This window comes from Chiloscyllium plagiosum, unplaced genomic scaffold, assembly GCF_037043375.1.
Source record: "Chiloscyllium plagiosum isolate Xiang-an unplaced genomic scaffold, Cpla_swu_hap1 HiC_scaffold_31, whole genome shotgun sequence".
In the NCBI taxonomy this organism is placed as follows: Eukaryota; Metazoa; Chordata; class Chondrichthyes; order Orectolobiformes; family Hemiscylliidae; genus Chiloscyllium; species Chiloscyllium plagiosum.
This window is the reverse complement of record NW_028270169.1, coordinates 42,113,599-42,132,657: the sequence shown is the minus strand read 5'-3', so window position 1 is coordinate 42,132,657 and position 19,059 is coordinate 42,113,599. Positions and strand designations below refer to the sequence as shown.

Below are 19,059 nucleotides of genomic sequence, written 5' to 3'. Positions count from 1 at the left end.
TAAATGACCTCTGTATTTCCAATGTTTTAGTTTTCAGTTTAGATTTTAATGTAAGACATATTTTCTCAATGGCACAGAAAAGTTGTGATGGATTAACAAGATTTGGCTGTCTGTATGCATTGAAATCTGCAGTGAACAAACATAAAGAGTAATCAAGAAAATGCTAATGGAATGTTGGCTTTTATTTCGAGGGAGCCTGTGAAACACAAGTGAGCAAGTTATGCTTCAGCTGCAGCCAGCCATGATCTGATCCTATCTGCAGAACTGGGATGAGTTCTGGGCATAACATCTCAGAATGGAGAGAGTGATCTTAGAAGGAGATGAGCAAAGATTTACCAGAATACATTAGGGCTTAAAGAGTTACATTTTGGGGAAGGATTCCATTAACGTGGATTGTAGCCCTTGAAGTTTAGAAGCAGAAGAATAATGTTGACTCAACAGATTCAGCAAGATAGATGTGGATAAATTATTTCTGAAGAGGAAATCCAGACGGGAGGGAGTGATCTGGGCCAAGAATTCGCGCACACAAAATAAGCCACTGAATTAACTTCCAAGTGTCTCAAACTCTAACAAGTTGCAAAAATATCTTGCAATACAGAATGCAAGAAATACAGATGCCATTGACTACTATCTTAATACTCAGAGGTATCAGAATAGAGTGCTTGCCTGTAGGCTGGTTTGGAGCCACTGAAGTCTGGTCTTATGGATAGAACACCATTGTTGTCCACTTTAATGGTGCACAGTACATACTCATCCTCACGCTTCCCCAGCCTAGACAATCAGAACAGAATTGACCATTAAAACTGTAGTCAATGTCAGCAAATTCAATCTAGAATGATTTTGACTCAAAGATGGAAGACTTACTTTCCGTAGGGCCCCAGGTCTCCCATAATATACATGGTTTGCATAGGGTTATTCAAGACATGATTATTCCTCACAAACTCCTCAGTTGGCTGCCAGGTAATGATCCGTGACCTTGGAACCTTCCCTTCCCTAATTGTCAGTGTAAACATAAAATGTCAGTGTAAAGGCATTATAGTTTGCTTCCCACCTCAAGACAATGACCCAGGTTCAATTCCTGGTTTACATTAACTTAGCTAGTCCCACTCGCATATAAGAAGTTGAAGTCTCCTCTCTTGGGAACAATAATGCAAGGAGTTAGATACTAGCTTTTCACAGCCAGAAATAGTTTCAAAAGTGGAGAGTAAGGCCTCATCTGGGTTACAGGAAGTTCAATGAGAAATTATCTTGGGCTCTTTTATTTTTGTTCTTAGTATACATAAGCTTATAACATTACTGATTTGCAATTTCACTCTCTGAAACTATGAATGCAAACAATGTAACATATGTGTACTGAATCAAGGAGAAAGCTCTCCACTGTTTAGAATCATGCTTGACACAAAAGAAGATGGTTATGGTTGTTGAAGGTTAGTCTTCTCAGTTCTAGAACATCTCAGCAGGAGTTCTTCAGAGTAATGTTCTTGGTCCTCCCATCTTCAGCTGTTTTACCAATGACTATCCCTCCATCACAAGATCAGAAGTGGCAACATTCACTGATGATTGCACAATTTTCAGCACCATTTGCAACTTCTCAAATACTGAAGCACTCTATGCCTAAATGCTACAAGATCTAGACAACAACCAGGCTTGGGCTGACAAGTAGCAAGTAACATTCACTCCACACGTGCCAGGCAATGACCATATTCAACAAGAGAGAACCTAACCAGCACTCCTTGACATTCAATGACACTACCATCACTAAATCGCACACTACCTGCATCCTGGGCGATCAGAAATTTAATTGTAATTAGCCACACAAATACTGTAGCTACAAGAGCGAATCAGAAACTAGGAATTGTGCAACAAGTAATTCACCTCCTGTTTCCCAAAAGCCTGCCCACCATTTGCAAAGTACAAGTCAAGAGTATGATGAAAACTCTCAACTTGCCAAATTCATAGAAAGCTAGGAAGTACAAAAGCCTTCAAATTTGACACCTGGTCCATACTAATTTCATGGCTTGTTATTATAGGAGTCAAACTGGAAAAGAAAATCAGCCCAATTGCAATCCATTGATCCCTACTGGAAAAGACATAGGCAAACCCTGGTCAGGCTCATTTCTGACAGATCTTTTTAGCTCTCCACAAATATTCTGTCATCACTGTCCAGGCTCTCACACAGGATGAAGAATCAGGAATCAAAGAAGTACCCAAGCTACAAATCTTCTCACAAACTTTGAGCTTTTTCTCTGTACAGTTACAAGTTAGTTTGAAATCAAAATCAACAAGGAAAAAGAGGTAAAGGAAGTCCACCCCTTTTTGATACATGAATCTCCTTTTTTCTGCAATTTCTTCAAATCTCTACTGATATTGTCCACAGTAAAGTGCTTCAACTCCACAACACTACTATCCCACTTTGCTGATGACTTTCACATGAATCTACACAGGACAATGCCTGGGCTCAGTTGTGAAATCACCCACAATCAAACAGCCTCTAATTCTCTACATGTAAACTTGCACATTCAGGGTAGTCAACTGGGTACAGACATTAGATGATACCCACAGATTACAGAACATGTCAGAGAGACTAGAAAGAGAATGATAATAGGAAAATCAAAACAGATTGGTTGCTTCATGGACAGATGAAAGAAAAAATGTAGCAAGGAATGCCTTTATAAATTTGGACTTACTGAAGGATTCACACACAGTAGCAGGCTATGGTTCAAAACACTCCATTTACAACTAACACATAGACCCAAATAAAGACTCAAAACAACTGAAGCAAAATGCTTAGCATTTTACTGAGCTGGCATAAGGTACTCCATATTTAAAGAGATATTTAAATTGTATCTCTGTTTAGAACACAAACTTCAATATTTCCACTGCTTTATCAAATGAATATTTGCCATCTCTCCACTTACATCATTCTGCGCTCCTGCCTTCTGCGTCGAACATGTGACATCCTTTCTGCCAGATACGATGGAACCTCCTTTGCTGATGTGGTCGTAGACTGAGAATACTGGAAAACAGGATACACATTTACTACCAACAGCTGGCACAACTTCAGTTTGGTTCAGTATTTACATAGCTCTGTAACCAGGGTCACATTGTCACTTAGAGAACCCTATAATGGTCACCAGCTTCTCTATTTCTTAGCCAGTCACAATACATGGTGTGGAAGGTTAAAGGAAAGCTTTGTACCAATCTCTTTGAGTCAATGAGCTGCCTGCTCTAGTACTAAAATGCTGATGGAAGCAGATTCAATCGTAACTTTCAAAGGGAATTTGATATTTACTTGAAAAGCAAAAAAAAACTCTCGGGGAAGGGGAGTGTGACTAATTGAATAGCTCCTTTAAAGACCAAGGCAGATGCAATGAGCTGAATGGGTTTCTTCTAGACTGTGAGAATCTATCTATTCAGTGTACAAGAATCTAGATTTGATTCACAGTTTGTCCTCGAGTAACTGATCTTTGACATTTATCTCAGTGGGCTAGGATCAAAAGGACAAGAAAAATTAACTACTATCTCCTGCTGGCAGTTGAGTGTGAATTTTGTGCTAGCAAAGTATTGGCCTTGACTTCAATGGCCCTGGATAAATATCATACCAACATTTTATGAAGAAAGCACTTGGCTTATGCACTAAACATGAAAGGAGTGTTTCTGTAAAAATAATACAGAAAACAGCAACACATCCATACAAAGAAAAGAATGAAATGTGATGCTTATCTTATTAAAATCAGTATGTCCCATCACTTTTCCAGTAAAAGGACCAAATTCAACAATTCAGATGTGAGTTCTGGTGTTAACTGTATGCAAAACTTGTCATATTTTAACATTATAAATAGTCTGATATTGAGAGAAAATTCTATCTGTATTAGAATACATTTTTAGCATGGGAGTTGTGGGGAGGGGTGTAGAAGAAATGGGAAGAGGAATCTTGTGAAAACAACATGTTCGATGATGAAAGTAATTGTAGAGGACAACAAAGGTCAGATCAAGGTAAGGAACAAAAATAAACTTAAAAAGGTCATGAAATAAATAGTTATCAGCTGTATGGAAAGACCTCTTAACAACAGTTAAATTCTTAGTGCAGTAAAGTACATTGTATTCAAAATAAAATGGGCTAATGGAGACAGTAATCTCCAGGAAGGAATCGCATAAATGGCTGCATGAAGAAGAGATATAGCAAATAAACATTGCGGATAATAACATAATAGAAAGGATAGGGAAGGATGAAGATATGACGGATTGCTGATTAGACGGATTCATTAGAGAAAACAATGACAGCAGAAACAGAATCCAAATGGTTTGGAATAAAAGATAAAAGGACAACACGTGCTAAAAGAAATAGACCATCAAATTGTGGAAAAGAAGGGGAGGATGAAAATGTGTGAAATGAAGACATAACAGCTGGGCTACAGTCTAGTATATGCTGCATGAGTTTGAGGAACTGGACTGGTATGAAAACGTCTGGTCTCCCTGCTTTATGAAAGATGTTGTTGAACTTGGAAGGGTGCAGAAAAGATTTACAAGGACCTTGCTGGGGTTGGAAAATTTGAGCTATAAGGAGAGGCTGAGGCTATTTCCTCCTGGAGCTTCAGAGTGACCTTATAAAGGTTTATAGAATTATAAAGGGCATGAATAGGTCTTTTTCCCCAGGGTCGGGGAGTCCAAAACTGAAGGGCATAGGTTTAAGGTGAGAGGGGAAAGATATTAAAGGAACTTAAGAAACAACTTTTTCATATAGAGGATGGTGTGTGAACAGAATGAGCTGCCAAAGGAAGTGGAGGAGGTAGGTAAAATTACAATATTTAAAAGGCACCTGGATGGGTACATGAATGGGAAGGGTTTGGAGGGATATGGGCCAAATGCTGGCAAATGAAACTAGATTAGTTTAGGATACCTGGTCGGCATGAACGATTTGGACTGAAGGGTAAGCTTCAGAGGACATTGGTTAGGCCACTTTTGGAACATTGTGTACAATTCTGGTCTCCCTCCTATAGGAAGGATGTTGTGAAACTTGAAAGGGTTCAGAAAAGACTTACAAGGATGTTATCAGGGTTGGAGGATTTGAGCTATAGATAAAGGCTGTTCCCTGGAGCGTCAGAGATAACCTATAGAGGTTTATAAAATCATGAGGGGCGTGGATAGGGTAAACAGACGTGGTCTTTTTCCGGGGTGGGGAGTCCAAAACTTGAAGGCATAGGTTTAGGGTGAGAGGGGAAAAATTTAAAAGGGACCTAATGTGTAACGTTTTCAAGTAGTTGTGGTGTATGGAAATGAGTGGTCAGAGGAAGTGGTGGAGGCTGGTACAATTACAACATTTAAAAGGCATCTGGATGGGTATATGAATAGGAAGGGTTTGGAGGGATATGGGCCAGGTGCTGGCAGGTGGGACTAGATTGGGTTGGGTTATCTGGTCAACACGGACGAGTTGGACCGAAGGGTCTGTTTCAGTGCTGTACATCTCTGATTCTAGCCAGTATAGATAAACAATAAGTGAAGAAAGAAATAAAAGGAAAAAGAAAAGGATACATTCAGTGTACATAGACATAGTATGGAGAAATAATGATGTTGAAGAATGATAGCTCCAACAATTTATGGGTGCCAACATCTCTCTTGACCCTTTCCCATCCAGTTCCTCTGACCCACCTTTCACCTTATTCCATCTCTTGTTGTGTATTCACTATATTCTGAGTTTCCATTTTAACATACTGAACAATCTGCACTCAACAAAAGTCTCAGTTTTATATCTTTACACCCCCACCTCAATGAATTTCAGGAGCGGCAAAACACTGAACCCTATCTCAGTCACCTTCACCTTTATATCCACTTCTGCTGTCAGATGTCCCTGCCTTCAAATCCATGGACTCTTTCACGGGTGTCCAATATTCTCCCTTCACATGGACTCCTCCATCTGGTCTTTGACCCATTCACAATCTCATCATCAAGAACTGTCAGCGTGAAATCAACCACCTTAAATATCTCTGCTGACTACCTCTGAACCTGCTGTACTCTGTTCTCTCAGGTCTAACTCTGACTTTGTTAACAAACCTGGCCACAAGAATAGTACATAGTCTTCTATGTCGCAGAGTCTAAATGTCAACTATCTGATACTTCTTCCTATTTCCCCTAGACAGTGACCCCATGCCTGAACATCAAGCCATTATTTCCAGATTGTCAATGACCTCATCTCCTTTAGAAATCTTCCCTCTACCTCATAGTTCCCCAATTTAATACAGAACATTTTTATGTTCTTCCCCAATCCAGAAACAGAACTGATCTTCCAGACTCATCATTCTAGTCTATGCCTACACTCCAGTTTAGTTCTTCCCACTTTGACTCTCTTCTTCTACCCGTGTCCAAGCTCTTCCCAATTACATTTGCGATTCTTCTAATGCCCTACAGCATCTCAAAGATTTGCAGTTTTCTGGCCCTAACCACCACCATTCTGGATACATAATCCCTCTGCACTTCCATTCCTCAGTAGGATGGTCTGAGGGTTCTCCACTTATTCCTTAAATGAAGGCCTCAATAGTTCACATTCACACCACCACCCTCTGTCTGGCAGAGCCTCTTCTCTCACTGAATTTCTCCTTTAATTAATCTAATTCCTTCCAAGTCAATGTGTAGTTAATCTCGATTGGCCCTACTTTGCCTGTCTTTTTGTGGGACTTGTGGAATATTTCTTGTTCCATTCCTACTCAGGCTCCCTCCCATAACTCTGTTTTTCTGGTACATCAAAGACTGTTTCAGTTCTGCTTCCTGCTTTCATCTAGAACTAGAAAATAAATCCATTTTGCTTCAAAATGTCCACCCTTTTCTCAGCTTTATCTGGTTTATCTCTCACTCTTCCTTTCCCTTCTTCAACTTCTGTTTTCATATACATGAAAGGACTGTCAGCTAATATTCATGACAAATTCACCATTACTAGTTACTTTGACTCCACATTCTCACAGTGTGCTTCTTGTCTAATGAATCCATTCCATTCTCCACCTCCATCATACCTATTCCAATGATGCCATCATGCTTCTGACATATTTTCCTTTTTTCTCAACATAGGAATTCACCACTCTCCCATTCTGAAGAAGTCAAACTGAATCAAAACATTAACTTGTTTCTCTTATTATGGAAGTTGTCAAACCTACTGAGTTTCTCCAGGTCTCACGGTTTTTCTTTCAGATTTGCAGTATCAGCAGCATTTACTTCTGTGAGAAGATCATCGACAAATCCTTTAAAGTGAAGTAGGCTGAGAGAAGGTTCATGGTCAAAACGTGTGGTGCTGGAAAAGCACAGTCAGTCCGGCAGCATCCGAGGAGGAGAGTCGACATTTCAAGCATAAGCTCTTCATCACCACCACACGTTTTGACTCTGATCTCCAGCATCTGCAGTCCTCACTTTCTCCTGAGAGAAGGTTTGTGTGAATTACAATATCAGGACTGTTGTACCAAATACCCTGTTTCTATCTGTAAATCAGAAATTCACATCCAGGGGTCCATGGATCCTTACAATGTTTCAAGGGGTCCAACAAAATGATGATTCTACTTGACACACCTCCCTGTCCAGCACCACTTCTTATCATTGACTGAGGTAATGCCGTTTGAGCCCTTTCTTAAAATAGGAGGACAAAGAGATGAGAAAACATCGCACTGCAAAAACTCAGACTTCAATGCTCCATCCCTCAAATATCATCAGAGGTCGAAGGTTTCTCAATCTGCTACAATTAAAGTGCCAGCTCCTGCAGCCTAAGTCTGGGCTGCTCTCAGTGCAGCTGCAACATGATCTCTTACCCTGACCAAAGTGGGTGAAAAGTTTGCATGGGTCTTCCACATCAATTATAAAAACAGAAACATAAGTACATTCAGTAAAGTTCTGACCTCAGTATGGGTACTTACAGCAGCTGAGAGCCAAACCTGCAGGAACTGTTACAGATGCTGGAGCTTGCCTCAAGAGGCAAAAATAAAGAATTGAATCATCTGTGTGAAGTACCTATTGGCACATGGAGGAATTAGTCCTACTATTGGAAATTAATAATACTGATGGTGGGGGGGAGAACAACTGTCAGGCTGACCTTCGTATTGTGCTATTTGTGAGACGCTATCATATTCTGTTACTATTATTCACTCATGGGATGTGGGTGTCACTAGCTGGCCTGCACTTCTTGCCCATCCGTAGCTGCCTTTGAACTATTTGTTAGGTCATTTCAAATGGCAGTTGACAGTCAACCACATTGCATCTGGTTCTGGAGTCACATGTAGGCCAGATCAGCTGAAGGACAATTCACTACTGCACAGTAAGTTGCCATTTTCTTATACCACAACTGACCCTCCAGAATAATCATATTCTATAGCTGAGTAACAAACATTCCAGCAAAACAAAAATCACCAAATCCCACTGGGAATTCACTTCCCTTTTGTAACGTAATTGAAATGGTGGTGGGTATTTGATTATATTTTTATAGATGTCTCTGTTTATGTTGTGTGTAGGTTTAGAAATATGTGGCTTTTTATTGGATTATTATGTATCATGTTCTGTTAAAAGCTTTAGAAAATTCCTTGGTATACTTTCCTGTTCTGCTACTGAAATTTTATAGTGTATAAGAATTGGTCTTCAGCCTGTTCATTAATGCCATAGGATTTCCACTTTTAAGGCTGACTACAAGTCCAGGCCTCTGGATTACTAAACCAGCAGTATAACCACTATGATACTGTGCACAGGATTGCAATGACCACTATCACTGGAATCCGTACACACTGGCGAAGAGGGACACCAGTTTGATTGTGCCAACACATCCATTCTTGGACAGGCTAAACAAAGATATGCACGGAAATTCCTAGAGACCTGGCATTCAAACTGGAACTCCATTAAAAAACATATAGATTTAGACTCCATTTACCAACCTTTCTGAAACAGAATCAAAAGCGATATCACCTACCACAACAAGTCGAGATAGATAAACAGCAAGTGGGAGAGAACACCAACGTTTCACTGGACGCTCGCTGACGATATTACCTGGCAAGATGACAAAATGTCTACCAGCTCAGTGAGCAAATTTACAACCTGATCCACAACCTGAGTAATAAATCTTCTCCAAAATCTCAACACTCTCAAAACTTTTAGATAAGTTGATGTGTAACTCTCACAGCCCCTGCAATGTACTGCAATGAAGATTTCCTATTTGTACTACTCAGCAAATCTGCACAATTCCAGAAACACTGGTCCAATATTAACAGTTCTATAACCAACATCTAACAATCAAAGACTCCTTTTAAAATTTTTGTCTAAAATTTGAAATTCATCTTCCATGACATCAAAATAGAAAGATGTGATAAACACTGTAAATAGACAATGCTTGCAAGATGGAGGGTCATTTAATGCACCTCAAATTACAATATCTGGTGACATTCTTCTGCTATTCTAATACTAACAAGCTTGCCGATAATTCTGTAGCTTACTATTTATATCAACAGTAGTTTTTATTCAATTTCAGACAATAAATCACCATTAAATGCATAAAAAGTAACATTCCCATTTTTAAGGAACCCGGTCTTGTTTAAATAGTAGTCTTTGGCACCAACAAAGAAAGTGCTTGGAAGAAGAGATGTTGGAATCAGTAGAGGCAGACAGTATAGTGAAGGTTTTATGCAAAACACAACTCACCAAATGATAGTTTTTTTGTTTGCTCCTGAGATTCATCTTCATCCATTCTCAAAATACTTTCTGACCAGATAGACATGATCTTGAGTACGAGTCACACTATCATGAAGTTAACCAACCTCAATATGTTGTTTTACTTATTCTAGAGATGTTTCCCAATTCTAAGAGAGCGCAACTGACTTTATTCTTCGGTTAAACAATAGTATTTCACAAACAATATATCAGGTTGTCTTCAAACTTATTTAAACTTTCTTTTATTCAATATACAGTACCAGAGGAACACTATCAGATGCTTATAATCTGTACTGTGAACACTATATTACCTTGTTTTGAAGTTCCAGAAAAACCATAGAGATTACATTAACTGGAAGATCAGGATTTGTCTGCTATAAGCAATCTTAGCAATTCAATTTGATCCTGGTCTGCTGAATTGTTGACCATTTTTAACATAAAAATGCAGCAATGACTGAGTTTCAGTACCTCTTGCATGTTGGTATATCGGTCGAAGTCAGTACAGGTGAAGATTCGGAAGTTCTTCTTCTCTGTTTCCTCCAAAGACAGGATCTCATTGCGATACTGGAAGTCCAAAGGACTCTGACAGGCATGTTCGTTCTTGAACAGATCAATTTCAAACTAGAATGAAAACAGAATATTCTAGAAAATTCTTAGGGGAGGTGACAGGTTAGTAGTATTATCACTGGAACGTTAATCCAGCTACCCAGGTAATACTCTGGAGACCTAGGTCTGAATCCTTCCAAGGTAGATGGTGGAATTAGGAAAGGAAACTGCCATCCTTACCTGGTCTAGCTTATATGTGACTCCAGACTCACAGTTCTGTGGTTGACTCAACTGCCCTCTGGGCAATTAGGGATAGACAATAAGTGCTGACCTAGCCAGTGATGCCCTCATCTCACGAATGAAGAGAAGAAAAAAATGTTCTTTTCAAATCACCAATTTCTGCAAGCCCTCTGCAGGCATACAAATAGAAGTGGAACTGATTAGAGGATTGACATATAGATATAGAGGCATACCTGAGTTATTAAATATATACTTGGCATCTGCCTTTATGAGGAAAGAAGATGCAGATCATGATGAAACATGAGGCTCAGAATCATGAATAATTTAAAATTGATGTGGGGGAGGTGGGGATGGTTAATGGATTGCCTGTCTACTTAAAAGTTGATAAGGCACTAGGACCAAATAAGATGCATCCAAGGATACCAAAGGAAGTGAGTGTGGCAACTGTGAACACAGTGGCTTTAATTTTCCAATTTTCCTGAGCTTCAAGACTGTTATCAGAAGATTAGAGAATGGCAAAAAGTTACATACACCTTCATTCATAAAAGGATGTACAGTATAAATACAAGTCCAACAACTACATACCATTCAGTTTAACCTTAGTAGTGAGAAAACATTTAGAAATGATAATTCAGGACAAAGCTAATAAACAAATGTGAGTTCAGTAAGGAAAATCAGTATGGTTTAAGGGCAAATTGTATTTAACTAACTTTCACATGATTTTTGATAACGTAACAGGTTGATGAGGGTAATGTTGTTAACATGGTGTACATGGACTTCCAAAAGACATTTGATAATATGTCTCACAACAGATGCGAGCAAAGTAGAGTTCATGGACCGTACAACCATGGATATGAGATTGGCTGAATTGTGTTAAAAATCTTTGCCTTCTCAGAATGGAGGTAAATGAGATTCTTAATCAGTGTAATAAACAATGGACCCCTGACTTATACGACTGACTTGGATCTCCTTCTCCAGGGCACAACTTACAAATTTATACTTGGAAACTTGGAAGTATTACAAAAAAAATGCAAGAATTCCCCAGAATGTGTTATAATTTGTGGATAAGAAGCAGATGAAATTCAATGCAGAGGGGTTTGATTTGATTTACTATTGTCACGTACTGAGATTCAGTGAGAAATACTGTATTGCATGCTATCCAGACAAATCATACCTTACATAAGTACGTCAGGGTAATAGAACAGAATGCAGAATATGGTGTTATGCCTGCAGAGAAGGCACATAGAAAGATATAATTGAGATTTAAGAGAGTACAACAATTATGAAAGATGTGAGGGGATAATTTGTTAGGGACAGTGCATGGAGAGTTGCTACACTTCAGCATCATTTTGAAGTTTGGCTTTTCATTTGGGTAGGTCAAACAGAGAGACAATATAAAATAAAATAGTACACATCAAAAAGAGAAGCATAGAATCACAGTGCAGAAGAGGCCCTTTGGCCCGTCGAGGTTTCCGACACCGACAAACACCTGACTTTCAACCTAATCCCATTTGCTGGTACTTGGCCCATCACCTTAAATATTATGACATGCCAAGTGATCATGCAAGCACTTTTTAAAGAACGAGAGGTAATTTGCCTCTTCCACCCTCCCAGGCAGCACAGTCTAGACCATCGCCACCATCTAGATAAATACGCTCTCCCTCACATCCACACCTAAACATCCTGTCCCTCACCTTGAACCGATGTCACCTCATAACTGACCCTTCAACTGAGGAGAATAGCTACACCTTACCCACTCTGTCCATGCCCCCCCCATAATCTTGTACACCCCAATCATTTCAGCACTCAATCTTCTCTGCTCCAATGAAAACGAACCAAGCCAGTCCACCCTTTCCTTGTAACTTCAATTTTTCACCCCAGGCAGCATCCTGGTGAATCACCTCTGCACCCACTTCAGTGTAATTTGAATGTGGTGAGCAGAACTGCACATAGTACTCTAGTTGTGGTCTCACCAAAGTTAAACATAACTCCAATGTAACTTCCATGTTTTTGTCATCTATATCTTGATTGAGCTGAAAATGTGTTGCTGGAAAAGCGCAGCAGGTCAGGCAGCATCCAAGGAGCAGGACAATCGACGTTTCAGGCATGGGCCCTTCTTCAGGAGTCAGGGCTCATGCCCGAAACGTCGATTCTCCTGCTCCTTGGATGCTGCCTGACCTGCTGCGCTTTTCTAGCAACATATTTTCAGCTCTGATCTCCAGCATCTGCAGTCCTCACTTTCTCCTATATCTTGATTGATAAAGGCAAGTGCCCCATAAGCATTCTTCACCAGCCTAACATCACCTTCAGAGATTTATGGACAAACATTCAGAGGTCTCTTTGTTCCACAGAACTTCTTAGTTCATGCTGTACATTGAATACTTCCTTGTCAAATTACTGCTTCCAAAGTGTATCACCTCACACTTTTCAGAGTTAAATTTCATCTGTCATTTATCTGTCTACTTGACCATCTGGTTGATATCTTCTTGGAGCCTAAAGAACCCCAACCTCAATGTTAACCACCCTACCAATCTTTGCGTCATCTGCAAACTTACTAATCCAGCCCCGACACAGTCATCTATGTAATGTATATAATGATGAATAATAGGAGAATCAGCACAGATTCCTGTAGCATGTCACCAGACAGTGGCTTCCAGTCACTAAAGCAACTTTCAGCCATCTCTATCTCTTACAAATGAGCCAATGTTAAATGTTCTTTATTAATCACCCTGTATTCCATGTGCATTTGCCTTCTTTGTAAGTCTCCTATGTGAGACCTTGTCAAGGCTTTGCTGAAAAAGACACAAAAGCATATGGGTCTGGGTGGGACAGCAACGTGGGTTTTATCAACAGACATACAGAGTAAAAAAGCAATTTATGGTACACCTGTATAAAATATAGGTAAGGCCTGAACTGGATGTTTTTTTTTCATCTAAGACTGGGCACCATACTTTAGGAAGGATTTGAAGAAATTAGAGATAATGCAAAAAGATTCTCAAAAAATGGTTCGCGGGATGAGAAAGTTCAGTATGTAAGTTAGCTCACTGATGTTTTCAGATGTTTTGTCACCATACTAGGTAATATCATCAGTGAGAGTCTCCAGTGAAGTGCTGGTGGTATGTCCCATCTCCCTATATATAAGTCTTCCTTTGTTAAGGTGGGTGATGTCATTTTTGGTTCTTTTTTTTAAGGGAAGGTAGATAGGATCGAAATCGATGTGTTTATTGATGGAGTTCTGGTTAGAATGCTATGCCTCTAAGAATTCTCAAGCATGTCTTTGTTTCACCTGACCTAAGATGTGTGTGTTGTCCCAGCCAAGGTGGTGTACTTCCTTGTCTGTATGTATAGAAACTTCAGTTACGTAGAAAGATTGGAGAAATTGACATTGCTTGCATAAGAGAAGAGTTAGCCAAGATAAGGATGTTCAAAATCATGAGGGGCATGGACATACTAGATAGAGAGAAACTGTTCCTATGGTGAAAGGATCGAGAAAGGAAAGGTTTAATGTGAATGCTAAAAGTTAGCAGTGGCAATGTGAGAAAAACCCTTTTAATGCTACAGGTAGTTAGAATCTAAAATATGCTGGAAAGAGATGGAGACATGGTTAATAGTCGCTTTTGAAAGGTAATTTGATTATTATTTGAAAAAGGGAAAGAATTGCAGGGTTAGAGGGAAAAACAAGGAATTAGCACCAAGTGGAGGTCGCAAACTGGGTAGAAAACCAGCATAGACACAATAGGTTTAATGGCCTCTTTCTGTGGTACAACTACTCTAATGATTCTGCGATCTGCCCTCACTCTCCAATCCCTCACTGTTCGGCATTTACTGCACTGAGCAACTGCTCAGCGTTGCTGCCTTGCTCAATAGTCAAATCTGTGCAAATAAAATGGCTTGCCTCCCATTTGGTCATTGGAGTAGAAGCAGTACCTAACAAATTTTTAATATGTAAGGGGAATAAAAGCTTCATCTTTACTTCCCAATGACTTCAGTGGTAAGGTTACAGACCACCTATAGAATAGTCTGAGGTCAATCAGTCTCCTCTATATCACACCAACATGATTGTGCCCCACAAATCCTACCACACCAGCACACTCAGAGCACTAAATCTGTCAATCTAGTCTTGAAATAGTGACTGCTTTATGAATTCAATTTGATTAAATGAAATTATGTAATTTAGTGGACCTGATGCTAGCATAGGGCTGCTTCTAATCTATAATTTACGGTTGTTTGTTTTAAAAATATATTGTAAAGCAAAGATATAAAGTGAAATATATCCCTCAAATAATATCCTTCCGCCTTAACAGTAAACTTCAAAATCAATCACTATTGTTCTGATTTCACAGTAAAATGACAGATGAGTTACCTGACTGAATAGCTTCTCCTGCCAACCCACCACAACCTCCTCCTGGTCATGTGTCCGATAACCACCTAAAAAATGAAGGAAAGAAACGACAAATATTGTTGCAGTCTCAAAAAAGGACAAAATTAAGGAATACATTGGCATAGTTAAAGATAGAGTAGGAGAACATCTTAGTATAGGTAAGGAAACAATAGGGGATTCTCTGTGTGCTAGGTGGAGTGTGTCAGTTAACCCAGTCAGTTATATGGCTAATTTGTGACAGCATAATGTGGTTTAAATTTATGTACTGGCTGTGATCAACATGAAGAGCCCACCTTCTTGACATTGCCTCTTACCTGAGACATAGTAACCATCAGGTTAAACCAGCATAATGTTTCTTTCTCTAAATGAGAGAGCAGCCCTTTGGTCCTCTGGGACTATGGCAATTTTTACTTTATGTATCTCTGCATAGATAAGGAAAAATGGGTAATACCTCACCATGGGTAAGGAGAGAATGCTGAAAAGCATTATTACATATCAAGATAGAATGGAGGAATGTTTCAGAGTGGGAAATAGCTTAGGGATAGGCAATATTCCAGTGGTGGTAATGAGAAAGTGTATAAGGTATGAGCAGGTAGGGAAAGAGTTAAGTTTTGGGTTGCTTGATAACTGCTCAGCTAGAATGACTTTGACCAGATAAGAACTTGCAGTAAACAAAGAGGTTCTGGAGGCAAGGGTAGTGGGTTAACGAGGTAAAAAGCATCCATTGTGTAATACCAGTTAACAAGGTTAAGAACATTCAAGTATAAAGCCAGATGGCTTAATCTTTACTGTTGATGTTCGCTGATTGTAACGGTCACCCAACAAGATGTTACCTTTTTTGTTTGGTGCTCCCTGTAAGTAACTATATAATTCCTTAAGAATCTGCTGTTCGAGAGAAGACTGAGAACTCAGGGCTCTGTGCATATGCACAATCATTTTCTCTCTCTCTCTCTCTCTCTCTCTGTCTGTCTCTCAGAGCCCTGAATAAATATGAAGGTAAAGTCGTACTGTGTCTCTGAGTGTTTACTTCGACTGATACAGGGATAGGGAAATGGGACAACAGTAAGAATAGAATGAGGAAATATCTTAGAACAGGTTAAAAGAAGGAAATTAAGACAAGATTCAAGTGGGCAAGTATGTTTGAATAGTGATGGAATTAAGGAGGGGAGAATATGGTAAACTAGACTACATTAGAGTAAGGAATTAATGACAGCCCCAGGCTGGAAATATTGAGATAAAATCCTAAAGAAAACATGAAGGTGAATTTGTTTAAACTCAGATGTATGACAACTCCAGGAATAAAGTTATTAGAGGTCCTGGTCTAGGAGCCAAAGTAATTGTTACCAAAAACCTACTGAGGTGTTAACCAAGGAATGCTGATGTGAGTATTGTAGAAGGATTGCTATTGGCTGTTTTGTAAGAGACTTGGTTTTTTTTGGAATTGGTACAGGACTATTTTGGGATTAACAGGATTATACTTTTACTGCATATTTAAAACACTTGAATTTTGTGCTTTAAGTAAATAGATTGTTCATTCTATTTTATTATAATTTATTTTGCAAAATTAATTTGTTTTATTGTTAAGACAAAATTTGCACACTTGTGTATCAAAGGGAAACCGACCCCTTGTTAAAACCAAAACAAACATGATTACCAAAGCAGACTTCACTTTGGGATCCAACTTTCCCAATAATAACCTTAGATGGGATTATAATTCTGCAATCAGTGAACATTCCTACTTTAGATCTTATGATAGAGAAAAAGTTATTGATGGTTCACCTGAAGGTGGTTGGGCCTCGAATGCCCCCTGAGGCACTTAGCCTTAGAGAAAAAGAACATTTATAGCTAATCTTCGAGCACTCAACTGCAGAGCAAAACTGAGGACAGCATACACCCAAATCTGGAGATGTGCGAAGACATTAGTTTGAGGACAGTAATATAGAAATGCTAATGAAAGAGTTAGCTTGTCTTTACTAACAATACAATCACTCTGTCTCAAATGTCATACAGCATAACATATCTCTACACTCTCAACCAAACTGTTATAAGATGCAGTGGCCTATAACTCTATTATCCCATGTTAAACTCACTTTGGAACAAGTTGGTAATTCAAATAACAAGGAAAGCAAAATCCGCATAGGAACTTGAGAAGTTGAAAATAATGAGAGGTATAGGTAGAGTTGATGGTAGTTGTCTTTTCCCTAAGACGGTGAATTTCAAGACTGGGGGGGCACATTTTTAAGATGAGAGGAGAGAGATTTAAAAAAGATATAAGGGTTTTTTTTTACAGCGTGTGATTCGCATGTGGAATAAACTTCCTGAGGAAGTGGTGGACACAGGTACGATTACAACATTTAAAAGATTGGAAAGGTTTGGAGGGATATGGGCCAGGAGCAGAATGGTGGGACTAGTTTAGTTTGGGATTATGTTAGGCATGGACTGGTTAGACTGAAGGGTCCATTTCTGTGTTGTATGACTCAATGACTGCATGTGATAAATGTGGAGTTTACCTGTCATTCTGCCTGAAGACTGGGTGTCAAACGTAGACATTTCAATGAGATTTTGTCCATGTTGAATTGCTGGTTGCAGAACATGTTGAGTGAAGACTGCCGTTGGGGTTACCCGTTGAAGCCACACACTTCAAAACAAAATTGAACACACTTAACTTCTTGCTTCAGTCAACTTAACATTTAAATTATTGAAATTGTCTGGTTAACAATAAACTTATTAATACTATGAATAACCTGCTAGGAAGCTTGACAGAGTGAGGAGAAAGTGAGGACTGCAGATGCTGGAGATCAGAGTCAAAAAGGGTGGTGCTGGAAAAGCACAGCTGGTCATCAGGTAGCCATCAGGTAGCATCCGAGGAGCTGGAGATTCAATGTTTCGAGTATAAGCTCTTCCTCAGGAATATGGTGGGGTGGGGGGCCAAGCGGGGCTGAGAGATAAATGGGAGAGGGTGGGGTTGTGAGGGGGAAGGTAGCTGGGAATGTGATAGGTAGATGAAGGTAAGGGGATGATGGTGATAGGTCAGAGTGGAGGGTGGAGTGGATAGATGGGAAGGAAGAGGCACAGGTATGACAATTCAAGAGGGCTGTACCGAGTTGGAGGGTTGGATCTGGGATAAAGTGGGGGGAGGGGAGATCAGAAAATTGGTGAAATCGACATTGATCCCCGTGTGGTTGGAGGGTCCCAAGGTGTAAGAGGTAGCGTTTTTCTTCCAGGTGTCCCGTGGCTAGAATCTGGTGGTGGAGGCGGCTCAAGACTTGCATGTCCTTGGCGGACTGGGAGGGGGAGTTGACGTTTTCGACCACAGAGCGGTGGGGTTGAATGCTTGTGTCCCAAAGATGTTCTCTGAAATGTTCCACACATTAGCGTCCTGTCTCCCCAGTGTGCAGGAGATCACATTGAGAGCAACGGACACAGTAGATGAGGTGTTTGGAGGTGGAGGAAAATCTCTGACGGAAATGGAAGGATCATTTGGGGCCTTGGATATTAGTGAAGGGGGAGGTGTGGGTGTCGGTTTTGCACCTCTTACATTGGCAAAGGAAGGTGCCAGGAGTGGAGGGTGGGTTGGTGGGGGGTGGGGGGCATGGACCCATCCAGGAATTCACAGGGGGAATGGTCTCTGTGGAATGCAGACAGGGGTGGGGAGGGAATATATATCACTGGTGCTGAGGTCTGTTTGTAGGTGGCGGAAATGGCAGTGGATGATGCGTTGTATCCGGAGGTTGGTGGGGTGGAAGTTGAGGACCAGGGGGTTCTGTCCTTGTTGCAATTGGAGGGGTGGGGTTCAAGGGCAAAGTTCAAGGGTGGGGTTCCTGCACCGCCACCATTGAACCCCACCCCTCCAAATCGCAACAAGGACAGACCGCCCCCAGTCCTCAACTTTCACCCGACCAACCTCCAGATACAACACATTATCCTCTGCCCTTTCCAACACCTACAATCAGATCCCACCACGAGAGATATATTTCTTTCCCACCCCTATCTGCATTCTGCAGAGTCCATATCCCTCCACGACTTCCTTGTTAGGTCTCCATCCCCAAGCAATGCACTCTCTACTCCCGGCACTTTCTCTTGCTGCCATAAGACAGGTTTTACGTGTCCACACCTCCCACCTCACCTTCATTCAAGGCCCCAAAGGATCCTTCCACATTTGGCAGAGATTTTCCTGCACCTCCAAAAGTCTCATCTACTGTGTCTGTTGCTCTCCATGTGGTCTT

The 19,059-nt window shown here is 40.2% G+C and overlaps 1 protein-coding gene across 3 annotated transcripts in view; it reads right to left on the bottom strand.

Annotated features, from left to right (window-relative positions):
* Positions 1-19,059, bottom strand: part of mks1 (MKS transition zone complex subunit 1) — a 64,784-nt gene that overhangs the window by 44,012 nt on the left and 1,713 nt on the right. Inside the window, exons 1-7 of one of the 3 annotated variants that reach the window (XM_087977483.1) lie at positions 18,960-18,983; positions 17,344-17,471; positions 14,816-14,880; positions 10,135-10,287; positions 2,919-3,016; positions 865-993; positions 667-771 (exon numbers count right to left, since the gene is read on the bottom strand). In XM_087977483.1, the coding sequence (XP_087833609.1) occupies positions 667-771; positions 865-993; positions 2,919-3,016; positions 10,135-10,287; positions 14,816-14,880; positions 17,344-17,383 (590 nt within the window). In that variant the 5' untranslated portion in view covers positions 17,384-17,471; positions 18,960-18,983. Of the gene's footprint in view, positions 1-666; positions 772-864; positions 994-2,918; positions 3,017-10,134; positions 10,288-14,815; positions 14,881-17,343; positions 17,472-17,577; positions 17,716-18,959; positions 18,984-19,059 lie in introns of those variants that run through there. The other 2 variants (XM_087977482.1, XM_043718702.2) reach the window with 2 other exon arrangements.